The sequence below is a fragment of the Neophocaena asiaeorientalis genome, unplaced genomic scaffold, assembly GCF_003031525.2.
Source record: "Neophocaena asiaeorientalis asiaeorientalis breed wild unplaced genomic scaffold, Neophocaena_asiaeorientalis_V1.1 scaffold4, whole genome shotgun sequence".
NCBI classification, from domain to species: domain Eukaryota; kingdom Metazoa; phylum Chordata; class Mammalia; order Artiodactyla; family Phocoenidae; genus Neophocaena; species Neophocaena asiaeorientalis.
The window spans coordinates 2044838-2064524 of NW_020173682.1; the positions used below are offsets into that span (position 1 = coordinate 2044838).

Here is a 19687-nt window from a genome sequence, read left to right on the forward strand (position 1 = left end):
GCTCCGCGGCATGTGGGATCTTCCTGGACCAGGGCACGAACCCATGTCCCCTGCATCGGCAGACGGACTCTCAACCACTGCGCCACCAGGGAAGCCCAACCATGGCACTTTAAAATTTTTTAATTTAAATTCTTAAAATTTTTAAATTAAACTTTTAAATTTAATAAATTAATAAAGAATATTTGGATTTTTTGATATAAGACTTTGGTCACTAAAATTAGCTCTTATACATTTTTAAATGGCTAGGGTTCATCAGGTGTGTAAATAAGTTCAGATAATGTTGATTATGGAGGAGTTTTTGCCAACTCTACTCAATACTCCGTAGTGACCAATATGGGAAAGAATCTAAAAAAGAGTGGATACATGTGTATGTATAACTGATTCACTTTGCTGTACAGCAGAGACTAACACAACATTGTAAATCAACTATACTCCCATAAAAATTAATTAAAAAAATAAATTTGTGACGGTGATATGAAATGTATTTATGAATAAAACTAGCTACATAGCTCTTGGTCAAAAAAAAAGATACATTACATACATGGGAACAAAGGTAAGAATGACAACAAACTTCTCATTGGAAACAATGTTAAGTCACAAGAGAGTGGAGCAACATCTTCAAAGTAATGAAAGAACATATACTGTCAATCCAGCAAAAAACATTTTTTTAATGATCGTGAAATAAAAACTTTTTCCAACATATAAAAACCGAAAGAATTTATCACCAGCAGTCCAGGCCTACAAGAAATATTAAAGGAAATCCTTCAGAGAAATAATACCCAATGAAAATGCAGCTCTACACAAAATATAAAGAGTACTGAAAATGGTAAATATGTGGGTAAATATAAAAAATTTTCCTTAAGAAATTTTAGAAAGGTAACTGACAGTTTAAAACCAAAAATATAATATGTGCAGTTTATAATATATGTAGAAGTAAAATGTGTGACATTAAATCTAAATGATATAAACACATCAATAAAAGGCAGATGTTCAGATTACATAAAGAAGCAAGACCCAACTATTTGCTGCCTATAAGAAAACTACTTTAAGTATCAAGAAACAAGTAAGTTCAAGGTAAAATGATATGCTAAAAAAGGTATGCTAATTATATAATTAAAAATAGCTGGAGTGGCTATAATATCAAAGTAGATTTCAGAGAAAATAATATTACTAGGGGGCTTCCCTGGTGGCGCAGTGGTTGAGGGTCCGCCTGCCGATGCAGGGGACACGGGTTCGTGCCCTGGTCCGGGAAGATCCCACATGCCGCAGGGCGGCTGGGCCCGTGAGCCATGGCTGCTGAGCCTGAGAGTCTGGAGCCTGTGCTCCGCAACGGGAGAGGCCACAGCAGTGAGAGGCCCGCATACCACACACACACACACACACACAAAAATTAATAATAATATTACTAGGGATAAAGAGGATAATTTCAGAATGATAATGAGGTCATTTATCAAGAGAACCAAAGCAAAAATGAATAAAACTGCAAGAAGAAATAGTTAAATCCACAGTTATAGTCAAGGATTTAACACTCTTCTCTCATTAATTGACAGAACAAGTACACAGGAAATCACAAGATACAGAAGACTTAAATCACAACATCAACCAACCTGACCTAATTGACAGTAGAGTAGAACACTACATCCAGCGACACCAGAATACACACGCTTTCCAAGTGCACACAGAAAATTTACTAAGAAAGACCATGTTCTAGTCCATAAAAATAAAAGTCTCAAAACAGTTAAATGGATTAAAATCATACAAAGTATGTTCGCTGACCACACTGAAATTAATTTCAAATAATCTACAGTAATATATCTGGAACAATTCAGAAATATTTGAAACTACATAATATACTTCTAAATAACTTTTGGTACAAACAAGAAAGAAAAGTCAAAGTATTCTGAACTGCATGAAGAACAAAATATATCAAAATCTGTGGAAAGCAGCTTTTGGAGGAAAATCTACAGCATTAAACTCCCACGTTGAAAACAAAAATAAGTCTCAGGGCTTCCCTGGTGGCGCAGTGGTTGAGAATCTGCCTGCTAGTGCAGGGGACACGGGTTCGAGCCCTGGTCTGGGAGGATCCCACATGCCGCGGAGCAGCCAGGCCCGTGAGCCACAACTACTGAGCCTGCACGTGCAACAAGAGAGGCTGTGCTCCACCACAAGAGAGGCTGCGATAATCAGAGACCCGCGCACTGCGATGAAGAGTGGCCCCCGCTTGCCACAACTAGAGAAAGCCCTCGCACAGAAACGAAGACGCAACACAGCAAAAATAAATAAATTAATAAACTCCTACCCCCAACATCTTCTAAAAAAAAAAAAGTCTCATATTAATTACCTTAAGCAACTATAAAAATGAAATCCAATGACCCTTACTTCACACCATAAACACACACACAAAATTAACTCAGAGTGGTTCATAAGAGTAAGTGTAAAACCTAAGAAAGCACAGGAGAGGATCTTCGTGACCTTGGGCTTGTCAAAGATTTCTTAAATTTGAAACAAGAGGTACAAACTATAAAATTAAAAGATCCATAAATTAAACTTTAGTGAAATTAAAAACTTTTGTTGTTCAAAAGACACTGTTAAGAAAATGAAAAGGCAAATCTCAAACTGAGAGAAAATAGTTGCAAAACATATATCTAACAAAAGATCTGTATCGGCAATTTATAAAAATTCTCTTATAACTCCATAATAAAGCAATGCAATCAAAAATAGTCGAAATATTTGAATAGACACGTCACCAAAGAAGACATATAGAAGGCAAATAAACATCTGAGAAGATAATCAAAGGGGAATTCAAATTAAAATCATGAGAAATAACTATATACCCAACATAATGTCTAAAATTAATAAAGATTGACCATACAAAATTTTACCAAAGATGTGAGGTAACTACAACTGGTATAGACCACTGATAGAAACATGAAACGTTACAACAACTTTGGAAAATAGTTTGGTAGTTTTAAAAAGTATTAGACAGGCACAGATCATGTGACCCAGCGGTTCCAACCCTAGATATTGGCCCCAAAGAAATGAAAATATACACCCACACAAAGACTTGTGCATGAATGTCCATGATAGCTGTAACAGCCAAAAACTGGAGACAACTAAAATGTATCTCAATGGGTGAATGGATAAACCAATCATGGTACATCCATATAATAGATTTCTACTCAGTAAATAGGGGAATAAACTATTGACACACAAACAACAGGAGTGAGTCTCCTTTTCTTGAATTATTTATTCATTTTATCCCTTTACTTATTCCTTTATCTCTAAACCCACTCTCATTATGCCCTCCTAAATTGGCACTCTTCTAGTATTTAATATATGCCTTTTAAGATGTATGTACACATGTATGCATGTGTATATGTATATATATATGCTTTAACGTATATTTCAATGGCATTGTGCTATAGCTCTTATTTTCCTCTTTCTGCTGTATTTTAAGGACTTATCCTAGCTCTATACACGTGCAATAAGTTGCTTCTAACTGATATATTCCCTACTATGTGTTTATCGAAGTTACCTCATTGACTCCCTTAGAGATGGGTACCTGTGTAACCAACTTCTTGCTACCGCAAACAATAATGAAATAAATATCTTAAATCTTGTCTCCTTGTGGACCTACAAAGAAAGTTCTCTGGGACATAGGTATGAAGGTGGGATTGCTGGGCCATAGGCCAAATAATTAATATTACTAACTCAGTACTTCAAGCCTGCTTTCCAAAATGGCTGAATCAGTTTATACTTCTCCTGGCATTTGGAATTAACAATCTTATGAATTCTTAGCAATATATCTCATTTTAATTTTCATTTCTCAGCTATTAGTAAGTTTGAGCATCACTTTCTATTCTTATTAGCTACTCAGCTTTTCTCTTTGTAGATCACATTCTTAGCTCATTTTTATATTGAGTTTCCTGTCTTTCATTTGTTGATTTGTAGTTCCCGGGAATGTTTCTATAGTAATGTCATGAATTTTATGCTTTGCTAAAAGCTATTCTAGTCTGTTACTCTCTATTAGCTTTAAGGTGTTGTTCACTGATTAGAAAATTCTTCATTTTAATGTAGCCATAGCCATCATTTCTCAACCTGATTAAGACATTATTTGGGGGTTATGTTTAAGGGGTACAGCCCCTTACCTGCATTTTGTTCTATTAGCTTTGCAGTCATCTTTTAATCCCTCTTTAATCTACCTGGAGTCCAACTTGTTCTATGGTGCAACGTAAGAATTTGGTTTTTTCTCTATTATGAGCCAGTGTTGCAATACCATCTGCTAGAGAGTTGATCTTTTCTCCATTATAGAAAATGAAGTGATGCATCTCTATCATATACCACACTTTTTTTTGGTAAAAAGAAGAATGCTCTTGGAAGGGTGATGACCCAGATGAGATGGGCAAGAAAAATATCCCTGGCCATCCATCTTCAGGAGGGCAATGGTGACTGCTCACTATGGATTCAGCCTTCTGAAGCCACATGCAAGTAGGAAACCTTGAACTCACCCAGGGGCTCTAAAGGGATTTTTAAAAAACAAGAATAAAGAAAGAAATAGTCTTATTAGGTCAAGTGCTTCAGATACTTCCTGTGAATTCCTGCAATTCCTTCCATGTTTAGTAGCAAAACAACGTGTTTCCGTGTCATGTTACATACATAAAATGCTTTTAGTGTCATAACTATACTACATATTGCATCATACTTAGCTGTTTAGAATGTGAGCAGACCTGTTATCCACAAAGCTTTCCAATGTTCCCAAAGCTTTTGGAAATTCATGGAATGATTTAGGGTGCTTGACATGATACAGTATTTAACTGGTACATTTTTTGCAAGCAAGGAAAAATCTTGTCCCAAACAGGTCTGATTTATGGCTTACTTCAGTATTCTATACATAGTAAGTCCTCAAAACAATGTCCTTGGCTGATTACCTGGCTGAGTGCCCACATATTCCCTGGGTTGGAATTTACAAGCAGAAGGAAATCTTCCTTCGTGAAAGTCATGATCTATTTGCATTTGCCTTTCGTTAGGAGGAAAAAGCACCAGAGACTTCAAGGACTATTATAGTGTATAAAACTTAACTCCATGCAATTATTCATGGAGCCCCTCCCGGGGCCATACAGCATTATTATATGCTTAAATAACGATTTCTGCCTTACCCTTGGATTTCAATAGAAACTATTTTGCACTCTTGTTATTCACTTACATTGCCCCATTGATTCTAAACAACAAGTAGAAAATGGAATCAAGCAAGCCAGTATTTCCCTTAGAAACTGGTGGTGGGTGGTATTACGAGCTGGAGTAGTAACTAAGAGTTTAGTACTGGCTAGCACCAGTACGCAAACATTCCGTTTTCCATGCCTATAGATGTACTTGAAGTTAAAGAGCAGAAGATCAAATCCATCCATGTAACAAGATTTAACCGGTGCTCATTACACCCCGGGATTTCATGAGTGTCATGCTTAGACTTGGTTAATCTCTAAATCTACAGGATGGAGTTCAGAGTTTCTCTTTTTGTTTGGATCTAAAGAACTGTGACTTACTATTTCCAATTCACATAGCTGATAGGTTACATTATAACATTTCCTCTCTGCTGGAGGACGACCTTCCACGTGTTCCATTATGATGCACCGATAACGTTCTTCTGTTCCAAACAGAATTTTTTTCTTACTTTCTAAAATATAATAGAACATGAATTTTGATAATGTCACATGAACTCCATCCTCCCACTCCTTTTATTTCTCCACAATAAAGAAACCCTGAGGACACTACAGACGGTGAAGGAGAGTTTCACGCAATGGCAGGTAACTGCAAGCTCTTGTGATTTCAACTCAGGAAAGAGACAGCAAGAGCGCACGTGTTCCCTGTGACCTAGGCTTTTTGGTTAATGTGAACCTAGCTGGGACGGCTGTATAAACGTCAACATGCTTTGAGGCTGGCAACACAAACATTAATACAAATGTTAAACAAGAAAGCAACTTTGGTTGTGTCCATGGGAAAAGATCTACCAATGTTCTCCACAACTTAAAAGTTTTTCTACTGACATTTGACCGGAACATGGGCATCATTAGGACAATGTTCCTTACTCTCCCACCATTCTGAATATTTCCGAAATCCTTATCAGTGACACTGAAAATTTTACTGATGTTTTGATACTCTAGACAAAATATCCAAGGTTAAAATGGGAAGTTATATGGGAAAAACTTAAGTAGGCTCTAAATGTCCTAATCATATGTAATTTTTATTAAATAACTTATAAAGTCTCCATATTGTATATCTAATGATTTAGTTCACTATATTCTATTATTCATACTCATCAATCATGTATTTCCCATGTCATCAAAAAGCAAAGTTTATGTCTCTACCCAGCAGAAAACATCTTGAGGGAAACGTTCTACTAAACTATAAAATATTAGAGGGTTCCGATCTATTCTTCATAATCATTGCTAGTAACATGATAGAAACATTACCAATCCTGATAGCAGATTTTCAGAAATTAATCAAACCCATTAGAAGCAGTAGAAAACAGTCATTTATCCGTCACTACAGAAAGAAAGAAAAATGAATTAGACTTTATATAACTAAAAGCACGTTCCTTTCAGAAAATATCCACATATGAATTCTGAAATCAATTTATGGCAGTAATAGGTTTCGTTTGCTAAAGAAGAACAACTGAAAATGTAAATTAAGAATGGCATCGCAAATGGCAACTACAACCGAATCAAAGATGTACTTTATCAAAATAAGCAACCTACAGCAAAGTGCTCCTACAAGCGAACCCTGAATAAAACAACAATCTGGCTAAGGTAAGAATTCAGAATTACATTTGTAATTCATTTGTCATGCTCAGTCTGCTCTGTTCCTATTTCTGCTCTTCTCGTGCTGGTACAAAGACGAGCACGAAAGTGTGCACGTGATTACCCATTCAAGTCAAATACCTTATGCAATGGATGCACTGATGACCTGTATTAACATGTATCATCAGGATGTAAGGGAGTTTTGCGAAATGCTAATGGTCAATGTCTCCTTAAGCTTTATTTTATATTGATGTCTTATTTCTCATGTAAATGTACACTTTTCCTCATGAGAATCAAGTTTCTCTGTGCTTTAGTTCTTACAACTTTCCTATGAAATCAACCAGCTTGGTATTATTCCCATTTCACAGATGTGGGCCTAAGCCACCACCGCCAGGTGCTATATCCTACCCTCACAGGGCAGATTGTGGGGCAAAGACCATGATTTACCTTCAAACAGCTTCGTTTTCATGAATCAGAATCAAGTGGACAGGGCTTCCCTGGCGGCGCAGTGGTTAAGAATCCGCCTGCCAATGCAGGGGACACGGGTTCAAGCCCTGGTCCGAGAAGATCCCACATGCCGCGGAGCAACTAAGCCCGTGCGCCACAACTACCGAGACTGCGCTCTAGAGCCCGCGAGCCACAACTACTGAGCCCGCGTGCTACAACTACTGAAGCCCTCAAGCCTGGAGCCCACGCTCCGCAACGAGAAGCACCGCAATGAGAAGCCCACGCACCGCAACGAAGAGCAGCCCCCGCTCGCCGCACCTAGAGAAAGCCCGTGCACAGCAATGAAGACCCAACACAGCCAAAAAAAAGAATCAAGGGGACAGCCTTCTCCCCATCATATTCCCTCTACCTAGAATCTTCTTCATTTGGTAAAGCCTTACTCCCTTTCTAGGCTTAATTCAGAAACCAGCTCTTCTCTGAAACAGACTCCACTGAAATCGACTGAATGATTCCTGCCTCTGTTCCCCATAGCTCTTGTGAGAATACTGAGCACACCCTTTCATTGTTCACAGCACGCACATCTGTTTATTCCTGCACGAGTTAGTCTTTTATTTTTTTCCTTTTGTCTGCGCCGCACGGTTTGTGGGATCTTAGGTCCCCGAGCAGGGATCGAACCCGTGGCCCACTGCAGTGGCAGCGTGGAGTCTTAACCACTGGACCGCCAGGGAAGTCCCCAGGACTTAGTCATTTTTATATCTCTCTCGCAGAGCCTGGGAAAGGGTCTAGCATGAAGCAGCTGTTCAACAACCTTAGCAAAGTAAATTGTATGAGTGACCGCCACAGACAAGACAACAGGTAAGTAGAATTGTAACTATTCCTGCCCTTGAAGTAAATCCTGTCAGTGGGAGAGGAAAAGGCTTAAGAGTGAGACAGGAAGTTAATACATATATTAAAGAGTGATTTTTAAATGTAGATAAAGGAGGAAAAGGCTTAAGAGTGAGACAGGAAGTTAATACATATATTAAAGAGTGATTTTTAAATGTAGATAAAGGAGGAAAAGGATTGGCCTAAATCCAACCACGACACCAGCACAGCTCAAGACACAAGTGAATGTAATTAGAGGCGTAAGGCGTTCATTCCTGCATAACCACGGGTTTCTTGTTTAATTACATAGTTTTCTTATATGCCCTCTTTAAGACAGGAAGAAAGGTGGGAACGATATTACGGATAATAGAGGGTCCTGCCAGAGAAAGAATTCCAGTGGATACTGGCAGTTCAGCTGTTCTCTTCAGAAAGAGTCTTCAAGACAGCCTGCCTTTTTATTATGTCTGGTGAAGGTGAAAACGGCTGTTAAAAATATCAGCAAGGAGATATTTATGGAGTCCCTACCTCATGCTAAATACTTGCGGAAAGTTTTCACAGATTATCAGATTCGAGTTAGAGATCATGGTCCCCATTTTACAGGAAGAGGACTGAAGATCAGAACAATGAAATGAGTTGCTGAGATTGCAAACCTAGTGCCAGAGCTTTGATCCAACCAAATTCCGGGACTCTTCCTACGACACCCTACAACCCCCTCTTTCGGTGTTTGGAACACTGACACTCACCTACTGCACTGTGTGAACACGATTCCCGTTTAAAGACATCTGGTTTAGGCTATTTTACATCTGCTAAATTGTAATCTGAGGACTCCTTTCACGTGAAGCTGGAGAATTTGTCTATACTCCTTGGGCATCTCATGGAAACCGCGCTTAGGTAACCTGTTGTCGTAGTAGTGATGGCTGACAGGTGTGTTCTCTCCAGTTTTAGAGAAGGGCCAGAATCCATAGAGTTTCACGTTCTCGCACAGTTCCACTGCCACACTTGTGATCATCAAGCCGGAGGACAGGCGATACTCGGTCACACCTTTAGTCCTCCAGAAGAGGGCAAGGTTTTTCAGGTACTTGGGATGGAAAAATAAAACTCTTTGTCTTGCTTTAGATTCCTTCAGTGTGTAGTACACCTTAAAAGAGGTCGCAGTGTTGGCCCTGAAGGAAAATGCTGGCAGAAGGACGAATGCATCTCCATAGGTTGCAACGTCCTCCAGAAATATTGCTTTCTTTTCCTTTAAGTTCCCATATCTGCCAAATTTTTAAAACATCATGATTTTAACAGTAATCACCAAAGGAGCAGTTTTGGTAACATGAGGCTGAATTCACCACTGGCCAAAAAATAGAACCATTTCTATCACTGTATATAAAAGAGACAAACTGCAGACTCAGAAAAAACTCATGTTAAGTAAGCATCTTGTAAATATCAGGGGTGGGGTCTTCATTTCTCTTTATTGGCATATCTAGGCTCTCATTCCTACCTTCTTATGGGGCAATACCCTTACTGGACATATATTTTTTATATTATTTTATCTTCCAACTCAGTGCTTTTTTCCTAAGGTTGCTTTTTAATGATGAATTACCTTCCAAATGTATAATGCTGAAATGTTTTCTCAAACGTAACACACTCTTAAAATATCTGTACATTAAAAAAATTCACTGAGCTGTACATACATGTTATTATAAAATAACAGTTTCCTTTAGAAAGTCTAAAATATCTATATGCATGCATAAACACACACACACACACACACACACACGCACACATGCCAAATTTCCTCCATGGATTGTGATAGCTCTATGTGTTTAATTTAAATAATACCTCAGTAAATATACTGCTGTGAAAGACTGCGTGTGTTTAGAAAATAAGCCTTGGGGAGACAGGTACAATATTTTATGTTCTCTTAAGCCATACTAGAACTATTTGAGGGGTGTGTTCTTCTAATAACAATTATTAGTCACTTCGGATGAAAATAGTTGAATAAAACTCTATACAGGATTTTTATGAAACAGCCAACATTTTGTAGTAGTTACATTGTGGAAAATAAAATACACAAATTATTTTTTAGTAATAAACTGCCCAAAATGAAAACTTGTGATTTTGCCAGGTTCTCCTAAGGGTTACTCTCTGAAGCTTCTAAATAGACTAAGTTTTTTCAAGAAAGCGCTATCGAGACAAGAGTAACACTAAAATTCTGAAAGGAAATCTAAAACAGGAACTTCACTATTAAAAAGTTCTCATTGGATTAGCAACATTCAGCTTATGACATCAGAAGTACAACTGGACATACCTCTTATGAGCCACAACCTAAATTACCAATATATTCTTATATATTTTCCTAAAAAGCCATTCCAGCTGTATTAGAAATCAGTCTCAGCAACAAGATTAGTGTTCAGACTAAGAAACGGGTTAAATCATGAGAAAAATGCTCTTGAACAGTTATGTAATTTGAGGTACTTACCTTAGTCTTATAATACTGGGATTTAGAGTCACCAGGTTGGTTTTAGTGCCGACATCATTGGTAACATTTCCTGTGGTTGGGGGGAGGTTACACCTGAAATTGGGAAGGAAAACTATTCTCAAAATATAACTTGTGAAAAAAAAAGTACATCCACATACATCCACACATATACGTGGGCTCATTCTCATTTTATTGGAGAAAAGTATTGTCGTTAAGATGATCCTCAGAATTCATCTGATTTCCATCGAAAAACATTTAATAAGTGCTGAACTCTTAGCTGGCATTTCAACATTGGATAAAATAAATGAATTTGATAAATGCTTTCAGTATTATGTAAGACCTTTATAAGTAACAAAACTAGAAATGACAATTACACCTTGCCTAGCTTTTGAAGAGTTCATGATCCTTTTATTAAAATTATTATTTATATTAATTAGATTCCCACAGAGGTATATCACCAATTTACAGATTTTAAAAAATTGAGGCACTGCAACTAAGGTTATAGTGTCTGCCAGAAGCAAAGACTATATTAAAAAAATCAAAATTTCCTGATTCCCATATGGACTGTTTTTCCACCAAATTAAGCTGTTAATAAATAAAGCCTTAATGTTCTTATAATGATGTTTTCATATTGATGTTCTCATCCTCTTTTGAGTACTATTTTGTTTTTAAATTGGAAAACAAATTAAGAATTGTAATTTTGAGTAAGTATATCCTTGTCACACAGAAAAGAGAAAGTATCATTTCAGAATTTCAAGTAGACCATTTCTTTAAAGCTATACATACAAAGGGAGCATCTCTGAGGAAGGCTGTTGTTTAAACTTGATGTGTTCTGTAAGATGAGGTTGAAATATTCTATTCCATGCTCTATGAAATATATGGATAAATGAAACATGTACTTCTCTCACTGATAAAAAAAGATACATCAGAAAACAAATATGGCACCTTGGGAAAAATAAATATTAATTTAGATAAGAGGCCACAGAAATGTCTTCATTAGTGGGCTTCCTGTAACAAATCTACTTTCTAGAACAGTCTCATATTCTTTTGAAGACTCAAAGATGATTTCCAATATGGTATCATTGGAGACCCCTAGGGGAAATATTGGGTATTGTATATACACAGTACAGTAAAGCCACTCAGCCCCTATTTTTGCTCCTTACACACTTAACTGACAGCTCCCAATCTTCTGAAATGAAAAAAAAAAAAAGATAATCAGCTTCCAGATGGTTTTATAAACTATGAAACATGTACAACCAAAATAGACATAGGCTTAAAAATTAAATAAATTTTAATGACACCAACCATGTACAGCCCCAATTTGACCTTTCAGTTTGGAAGGCTAACTTCAAAAGGAACTCTATATTCAGAAAAATAGCTGGCATCAACAAATGCAGAATCTAGAAATATACGCATTTATTTTAGTTATAAATCAAGTAGCTGTTGAGTTTTTTGGTTTTTGGGTTTTTTCCCTGCTTGTTAAACCTAAACTTGTATTTCTCATATCTGCTATAAAGTAAAATGGATGTTTAGGCATAATATTCACCCCAGATGTTTTGGGAATTTTCAGTCTATAAAAATGTCTATTACAAGAAGAATTATTCATCTTCCTTATGGTTTTTCCATACTGAGTACTTTAACAAAATGGCTAAATCATGCAGGTATTGGCCATTTTCACATTCACCATGACGAACACATTCAATAATGGTTGGACTGCCAGGTCTGTTGTTCTGTTATTATCTTCAGCATAAAATTCTAAATGAGATTAAAGTGAGGGGGAGCTACTGATTCAGAATCATGTTTCTTTTTCATGGGCAGCATTAAATCAATAAAGCTCAAAGGATCTCCTCTGATGTATGCAATTGGTGCTCCTGAAATAGGAAGAAACAGATTTCAACTGACTTTATAAAAAGGTGCATTTCAATTGAAATCCACCCTCACAGGGATGAATCCTCCTTCCATCATATTCTGAAAATGGAGATGCTCTGTGGCTTGTGTTATTAGTTCAGACACACAGAGAAACTACTTTTGTTTCTGTTTTGGCAAGCTAGCTTGTATTGAGATATAAACATTTTAAAAGATCAGAATTTAGAAGCTGCACATTTTTTTAAAATTTCAGGCCAGAAACCTAACTAAACATCCATGTTGTGTGGCTATACAATATCTAAGTCAGCATTTTCACAAGTATTACCTGAGAACAAAGTGTTCTTGAAATTCTCTGTTTAAAAAAAAAAAAGTATCCTTAATATACTGAAGGCTCTGACAAGTCCTGCAGTGAAGACCCTCTTTGACTATGATCTCATGCAGGGTTTCTGGCAAGTTAAGTGACCATAGCAACATTCAGAGGAACTCATGATCCATTTAACACTTTTGGAAACACACTAGATAAATTGCAGGCTTAAGCGACAGAGTTCAAAGGTCAAAATTTACACAGAGTATCTTTAGCCTATTCATTTAAAATATCCAGCTAATCCTGGATGTCAAAGAAACCAATTCGACAGAGCTTACCTAAAAACAAAGTCGGATTTATCGATTTCGGCTCCGCAGAGAGACTGATTCAGAATCCCCCCATTTCCAACCACCGCACACTGATTGTAAGGGTACCCCACAAAAGGCTGAGTCTATCAGGAGAAAGGGGAAAAACTGTCATAAAATAGCTTTAGTTTTAGAACCATAAACATCATCAGCTTAATCTTTACACATGCTAAGGAAAGAAAAAGAACAAGAAGCAATACCACAGCATGTTAATCAACTTATGACATCATAAAAAAATCCTGTAAACCTGTTTCATTTCTCTTGAGAGGAATATATAGCATATCATAGACAAACATAATGTAATAATACAAAACATAATACACTTGTTCTTAAAATGTACTTTAACGTATTTTACATCACATAATTAAGTAAATAAATTGAGGATGAGAAAATCCCACATGGGCCTTTCGGACTAACAGGACCATTTCCAGCCAAAAACAGAAAAGAAAGCAATTCCAAAGTAACATTCAATTCTCTATTCTTGGCCATAAAATTAATAGATCATTTAGTGAAAGTTCTCTGTGCTTAAGTAGGTAGACCTTCAGGCTCAGTGATGACAGATTTATGCCTGCGACCTCTGTAGTTCATCAGCCACGGTGCTTCAGGGAGGCCCAGTAACTCTGGGCTGATTTGTTTCAAATTCATTTCTAAGGCCGGAATCATTTTTGTTTCCTCCAAGGACCCAACTGGCCGATCTCAAAAGACTTCCCACTTTTACCAAATCCTCCGCGGTCTGAAACATAACTTTTCAATTTGATAGTGTACTTTGCCTTTGCTGGTCACTTTTCCGGAAGTAAGGATGTGACCTTAGCCAGCAGCAAGGGTGTCAGCTCAGAGTTCCGTGATGATGAGGTCCTGATTCACCTGCTTTGTCTCCAGAACATGAGTGTAGGTCCTCAGGGGCAGAGAGCATGTTTATTACTTTTCCTTTCCCCTGTCTTCTACTGCAGACCTCGCCTAGAGGACCACTGCTTTTTGATGGGTGACGACTGGCCCAAAGGCCACCTGGGTGCAACCCCCAGCACCACGTTGGAACCCAGCTGTACCAGCTTATGGGCACCAACTGGTAAATATTCAGGAATTTTGTGAGCCGACTGTGAAACCACTGGTAAATTACAATCGCCACGATGGGGATATTTACACTGCGACGAATCAGGGAACCCTCCTGCCCAGTGTACCAGCCCCACTGGCAACGCCCCAGGACCAGTGTGGTTCTGAGCTGCCCAACAGATCCTGAATCACCCTGACTCCCGCGTGCTCCTGAATCTGCATTGGGAGATGCCAAACGAGTGACGAGAACTCTCTTTCAGCACGTCTGCGTTTGTCCATGAAAGTGAAAAATCATGTTGTGCTGCTGGTGCGAGAAGCACTTTCCCGAGTCGTAACTTGTGAACACATGGAATCCATCCAACAACCGTGCGAGCATTTTACAGATGGGAAAACGGAGGCATGAGTTTAAGGAAGGGCTAGAAAGCAGCAGAGCTGGGATTCAAACCCAGGCAGTCTGGTTCAGAGTCCCTGGTCTTAACCACGACACATTATACAGGTGCTGTCTGTCATTCAAGGGGTGAAAGGTTAACTGAAGGATGTGCCTTATTTCCCTGCACAGATGTGACCCCAGCAGAGTGTCCGGCTCTTTAATGAATGGTTCCCACAGACCCTGGGCTACTTTGAATCACTGAACTTCTAGCGCAAGATATTTTCAGACCATGTTTACTAACCGATACCACAGTAAATTCTGAATTTTACAGACAAGGCAGAATGCAAATAGGCTCTTTATGGTACAATTGAAAAGATTACTGAGGGGAACGTATCTCCAATTAAGCACTCAAAATAATGAACGTTTTTCTCTGGTTTCTTGGTCAACTGGGAGGAAAAAGTCCATATGCTTTGCTATCTTATGTTCAGTAAGAGTTCAAATAAATGACAATTTCAACGTTCCTTAAAATAAGGCTCCTAAGAAAACACAAATCTGGGCCACTTAACTGCCTGCTTGTTGCTAACTCTGGTTGAAAACCAGCTTCGTTGCAAGTAACTAAGCAAACCTTTGGAGTAAGTGACTTCACACCATTTCATCCAAAGCATCTATTGTGATCTGTTCACTGTGTGCCCCACAGAACAAAGCAGGGTTGGGGTGTGGGAAGCAACCTCGGATGCTGTGTCTGTGGAAGGGGATGATGAAGAAACACAGAAAAGTGACCTCGCTTTGCAGCTGTTACTGTATTAACTTCAGGATTTCCTCCCCCTAGTTTTAAAAAGTCAGTATTAACTTGGAAAATGGATGCTGTTGCTAATTGCATCCAGAATTATCAAGCCTGTGCTAAGTTATTCTTTTCAAGGTGCCAGATCAGAAGCAAAAAAATACCTGCAGTTCCTCTGTTCTGACCAGCCTAAGGCAAGGACAACACTAGCAACAACGGCAAGGGTGAAAGAGTTGCTCTCTGTGGAACTCCCCAAGGTCTTCCCTGATAAGGGACAGAAATAATCTTCAGTTGCTATCTTTTCAGCTATTGGCAATTTCAGTGCATCACGAGGGGATTTTCAGAATGCCGTATGAGTTATTTTTTTGGTCCCCGTTCCCTTTGGGAAAATGTGCAGTATTTTTTCTCTAACATTGTGTATTGATTTTTCGCTCATTCCCAGAAAATTATACTTCCTTTGAATTGTAATATTAAAAAAAAATTGGAACAACTTACATGACAATAAAATAGTTGAAACGAGTCAAAGGTCCAGCAAAATGGAAATAATTGTAAGAACTGAATATTCTACAGTTGGTAAACAGCATATATAAAGCGATCCCGTTTTGACCACTGACTTGGCCTAATTGCTTTTCATCAAATCATAAAAAGATGCCTGAGGGCTTCCCTGGAGGCGCAGTGGTTGAGAGTCCGCCTGCCGATGCAGGGGACATGGGTTCGTGCCCCGGTCCGGGAAGATCCCACATGCTGCAGAGCGGCTGGGCCCGTGAGCCATGGCTGCTGAGCCTGCGTGTCCGGAGCCTGTGCTCCGCAGCGGGAGAGGCCACAGCAGTGAGAGGCCCACGTACCGCAAACAAACAAACAAAAAAGATGCCTGAGAGTGTAGTTCGTCAGCAGTGGGATATTTTCAGGAGAAAAATTCCCCCCAAGTTGCCTGAGAGTGTAGTTCATCAGCAGTGGGATATTTTCAGGAGAAAAATTCCCCCCAAGTTTGGATTTATAGTGTAATGATACAGTATCATTACTCATTAGTTTAAATAACGAATATGTAATGAATGCATCTGTGCACTGGGGAATGCCCTAGGAGCTTGGGATACATAAGAACACAGTAGATAAAAATCCCTGTCTTGTGGAGGTTACGTTTACGGACCGCAAATTCTTATGTATTTACTTCCCAAAGATTAGCCACATAAACCTACAGTTCTTTGTGAAGGAATTGATTTAGTCACTGAAACTGACAACTGGAGGAGTCTTATTGCAGGTGAAAAATGGGCATCTTCCCAAGCCCTGGTAATTACTATGCAGAAAGCCCAAGTACCTCATCTCATTCAAGGATGAGTCATGAAGACTCATGGGCTGGAAGAGCTTATCATTTAAGATATAAATACCATTCCCCACAGGGCCACAAGTATTCAAAACTGCCTTGGACTGCCATACGTATCTTACACAACACAACAGACTGTGGCATTTTAATGAATTAACTGCTCCATTCTTATATCTTTTTTTTTTTGCGGTACGCGGGCCTCTCACTGTCGTGGCCTCTCCCGTTGCGGAGCACAGGCACGGGACGCACAGGCTCAGCGGCCATGGCTCATGGTCCCAGCCGCTCGGCGGCACGTGGGATCTTCCCGGACCGGGGCATGAACCCGTGTCCCCTGCATCGGCAGGCAGACTCTCAACCACTGCGCCACCAGGGAAGCCCCCATTCTTATATCTTAATCTGAGCCAACATTCACCTTAAATATTGACACAAACCACAAGAAATTCTCACTTACCACTGGCAACATATCAAAAATGTTCTCTCTGATTTGGATTTCGCTTTTACTTTCCACCTCGTAACTCACGTTAGTCCCGACGGGAGTGTTATTTTGAGAAACAATGAAGTTTTGAACGGCACCACAACACGAAGCAAGTTCCACTCTGCAAAGGATGAGGATAAAAGTGAGTCAAGGAATAAGATTACGAAACCCAAAATAGAGACGACGATGGAAAACGCAGAAGAGGATTTTGCCATACTGACTTTCAGAGAGAAGATACCTCATTCGCAAAGATGACATTTTTATCTCATTCCATTCTAACCGTCCCTGGATGGTGCAAGAGTGCTGTGGTAGGACTAAATAGCAAAGAACATTAACGTACACTCAGGTACACTCAGGTAGGGACCGAGTCACCCACAGGAAATACTGATTATATAATGGTTTAAATACAAAGACTTCTTTCTCATGATAATGTTGTAACAACAGAGAAAATGACAGAATACCTTCTAATCATTTTATTAAACAGTACAGAAACTAAATTAAGACCAGTGTCACAAATCATCACCAAAACAATATGTAATCATTTATTACGAGACAAGTTCAATGAAAAGAAGCACCATTCAGTACAGTGATTTTCTTTGAGCTTCACTGAGGTATAATTCACAAACACGTATGGGGAATTCCCTGGCAGTCCAGTGGTTAGGACTCTGCGCTTCCTAACAGGGGATCTGGGGTTCTATCCCTGGTCAGGGAACTAAGATCCCATAAGCCTCGTGGTGCGGGCAAAAAAAAAAAAAAAATTCACAAATACAAGTTGTTTATGTTCATGGTTGAATATGCATACATCCTGTGCAATCATCGCCATAACCAAGCTAATCGACATGTCCATCACCTCGCAGTTATCTTTTTTCTTTTTCTTCTTCCTTTTATAGTAAGAATTGAGATTTACCCTCTTAGCAAATTTCAAGTATGCAATATAGTACTGCTAACGACAACTACACTGCTGTACTTTAAGAGACTGAATTTTTAAATGACGTGAATTTAAAGATGCCATTCTTTACAGAAAGCCCAGAAAAATGTAATTTAGCACTGAACTGTATTTCCAGACTATTCCTATGGAGTGAAACCTTATTGTCAGAATGCAGACCCAGAAAGGTCCTGCCAGGGGTTGTTGGAATTTGCCCCCAACCTCTGGCAGGTGAATTCAGAACCACTCAGAATTTATATTTTGCTTATGTAATTCTCCGGGGGTGCAGACTCCATAGCGTCTCTTGATAATTATTCCACAGTTTAATCAATCTTGAAGTCAAGAGACTCTTTGATTTGCACAACTGAACTCTCTTCACTTAAATCCACCTCCCTGGTTAGTTTTTCATAGAATCTCTCCATAAAAAACACTTCATGTAATTGAAAGTGGTAATCATCAAGCACAACTTGAACCTTTTCAATTTTGAAGCATTTAAAGAATTTCCTCTTCTCTCAGAGTTTCTCCATAAGACCAGTTTTTTCATTAATGTCACCTTGTTCATCTTTAAACCTTTACTAATTTCTCCATTTTACTTAAAAATATATATTAAAGTTGGATCCCACCATAGCACAAGGAACAGTGACTTTTCAGCAGACAGAGCTGACTGTGGTCAGTACTGATACCCTGAATTCCTAACTGGTCCTTTCCCATCGCATATTATTTTTTATTGGTTTTTGGTCCTGAAGGCTATACTTTTATACATGTTCCTACTGAATTTGGTTCTTTTGAAAGAATTCAATGCTCTAGTCTGTCATAGTCATTTTGAATTATAGTCCAGTCTTTGTGAATGCCAGTAATTCTCAGGGTATGAAAAGCCAGTGCTGTGATATTATTTGTACCCTAAAAATCAAGATTTTCAAATTAGTTCATATCCGTTAGCTGATATTATTAAAATAGTACATTCTTACTTGAATTCTATCACCTGCTTATTATTTCTCTTTGCATTTCAGAACCTACCATTTCTAACAGCTCATGGAGACCAGACCAACAAAAGAACAAATTGAAAATGAAAGATACCTCATTCGCAAAGATGACATTTTTATCTCATTCCATTCTAACCGTCCCTGGATGGTGCAAGAGTGCTGTGGTAGGACTAAATAGCAAAGAACATTAACGTACTTACACTCAGGTAGGGACTGAGTCACCCACAGGAAATACTGATTATATAATGGTTTAAATACAAAGACTTCTTTCTCATGATAATGTTGTAACAACAGAGAAAATGACAGAATACCTTCTAATCATTTTATTAAACAGTACAGAAACTAAATTAAGACCAGTGTCACAAATCATCACCAAAACAATATGTAATCATTTATTACGAGACAAGTTCAATGAAAAGAAGCACCATTCAGTACAGTGATTTTCTTTGAGCTTCACTGAGGTGTAATTCACAAACACGTATGGGGAATTCCCTGGCGGTCCAGTGGTTAGGACTCTGCGCTTCCTAACAGGGGATCTGGGGTTCTATCCCTGGTCAGGGAACTAAGATCCCATAAGCCTCGTGGTGCGGGCAAAAAAAAAAAAAAAAATCATTTTATTAAACAGTACAGAAACTAAATTAAGACCAGTGTCACAAATCATCACCAAAACAATAT

The 19687-nt window shown here is 38.5% G+C and overlaps 1 protein-coding gene across 1 annotated transcript in view; it reads right to left on the bottom strand.

Annotated features, from left to right (window-relative positions):
* Positions 1-19687, bottom strand: part of ST8SIA6 (ST8 alpha-N-acetyl-neuraminide alpha-2,8-sialyltransferase 6) — a 166391-nt gene that overhangs the window by 2572 nt on the left and 144132 nt on the right. The window contains exons 6-9 of the mRNA XM_024750074.1: positions 17081-17225; positions 13081-13193; positions 10573-10665; positions 8849-9361 (exon numbers count right to left, since the gene is read on the bottom strand). Coding sequence (XP_024605842.1) covers positions 8893-9361; positions 10573-10665; positions 13081-13193; positions 17081-17225 — 820 coding nt within the window. The 3' untranslated portion in view covers positions 8849-8892. The remainder of the gene's footprint in view (positions 1-8848; positions 9362-10572; positions 10666-13080; positions 13194-17080; positions 17226-19687) is intronic.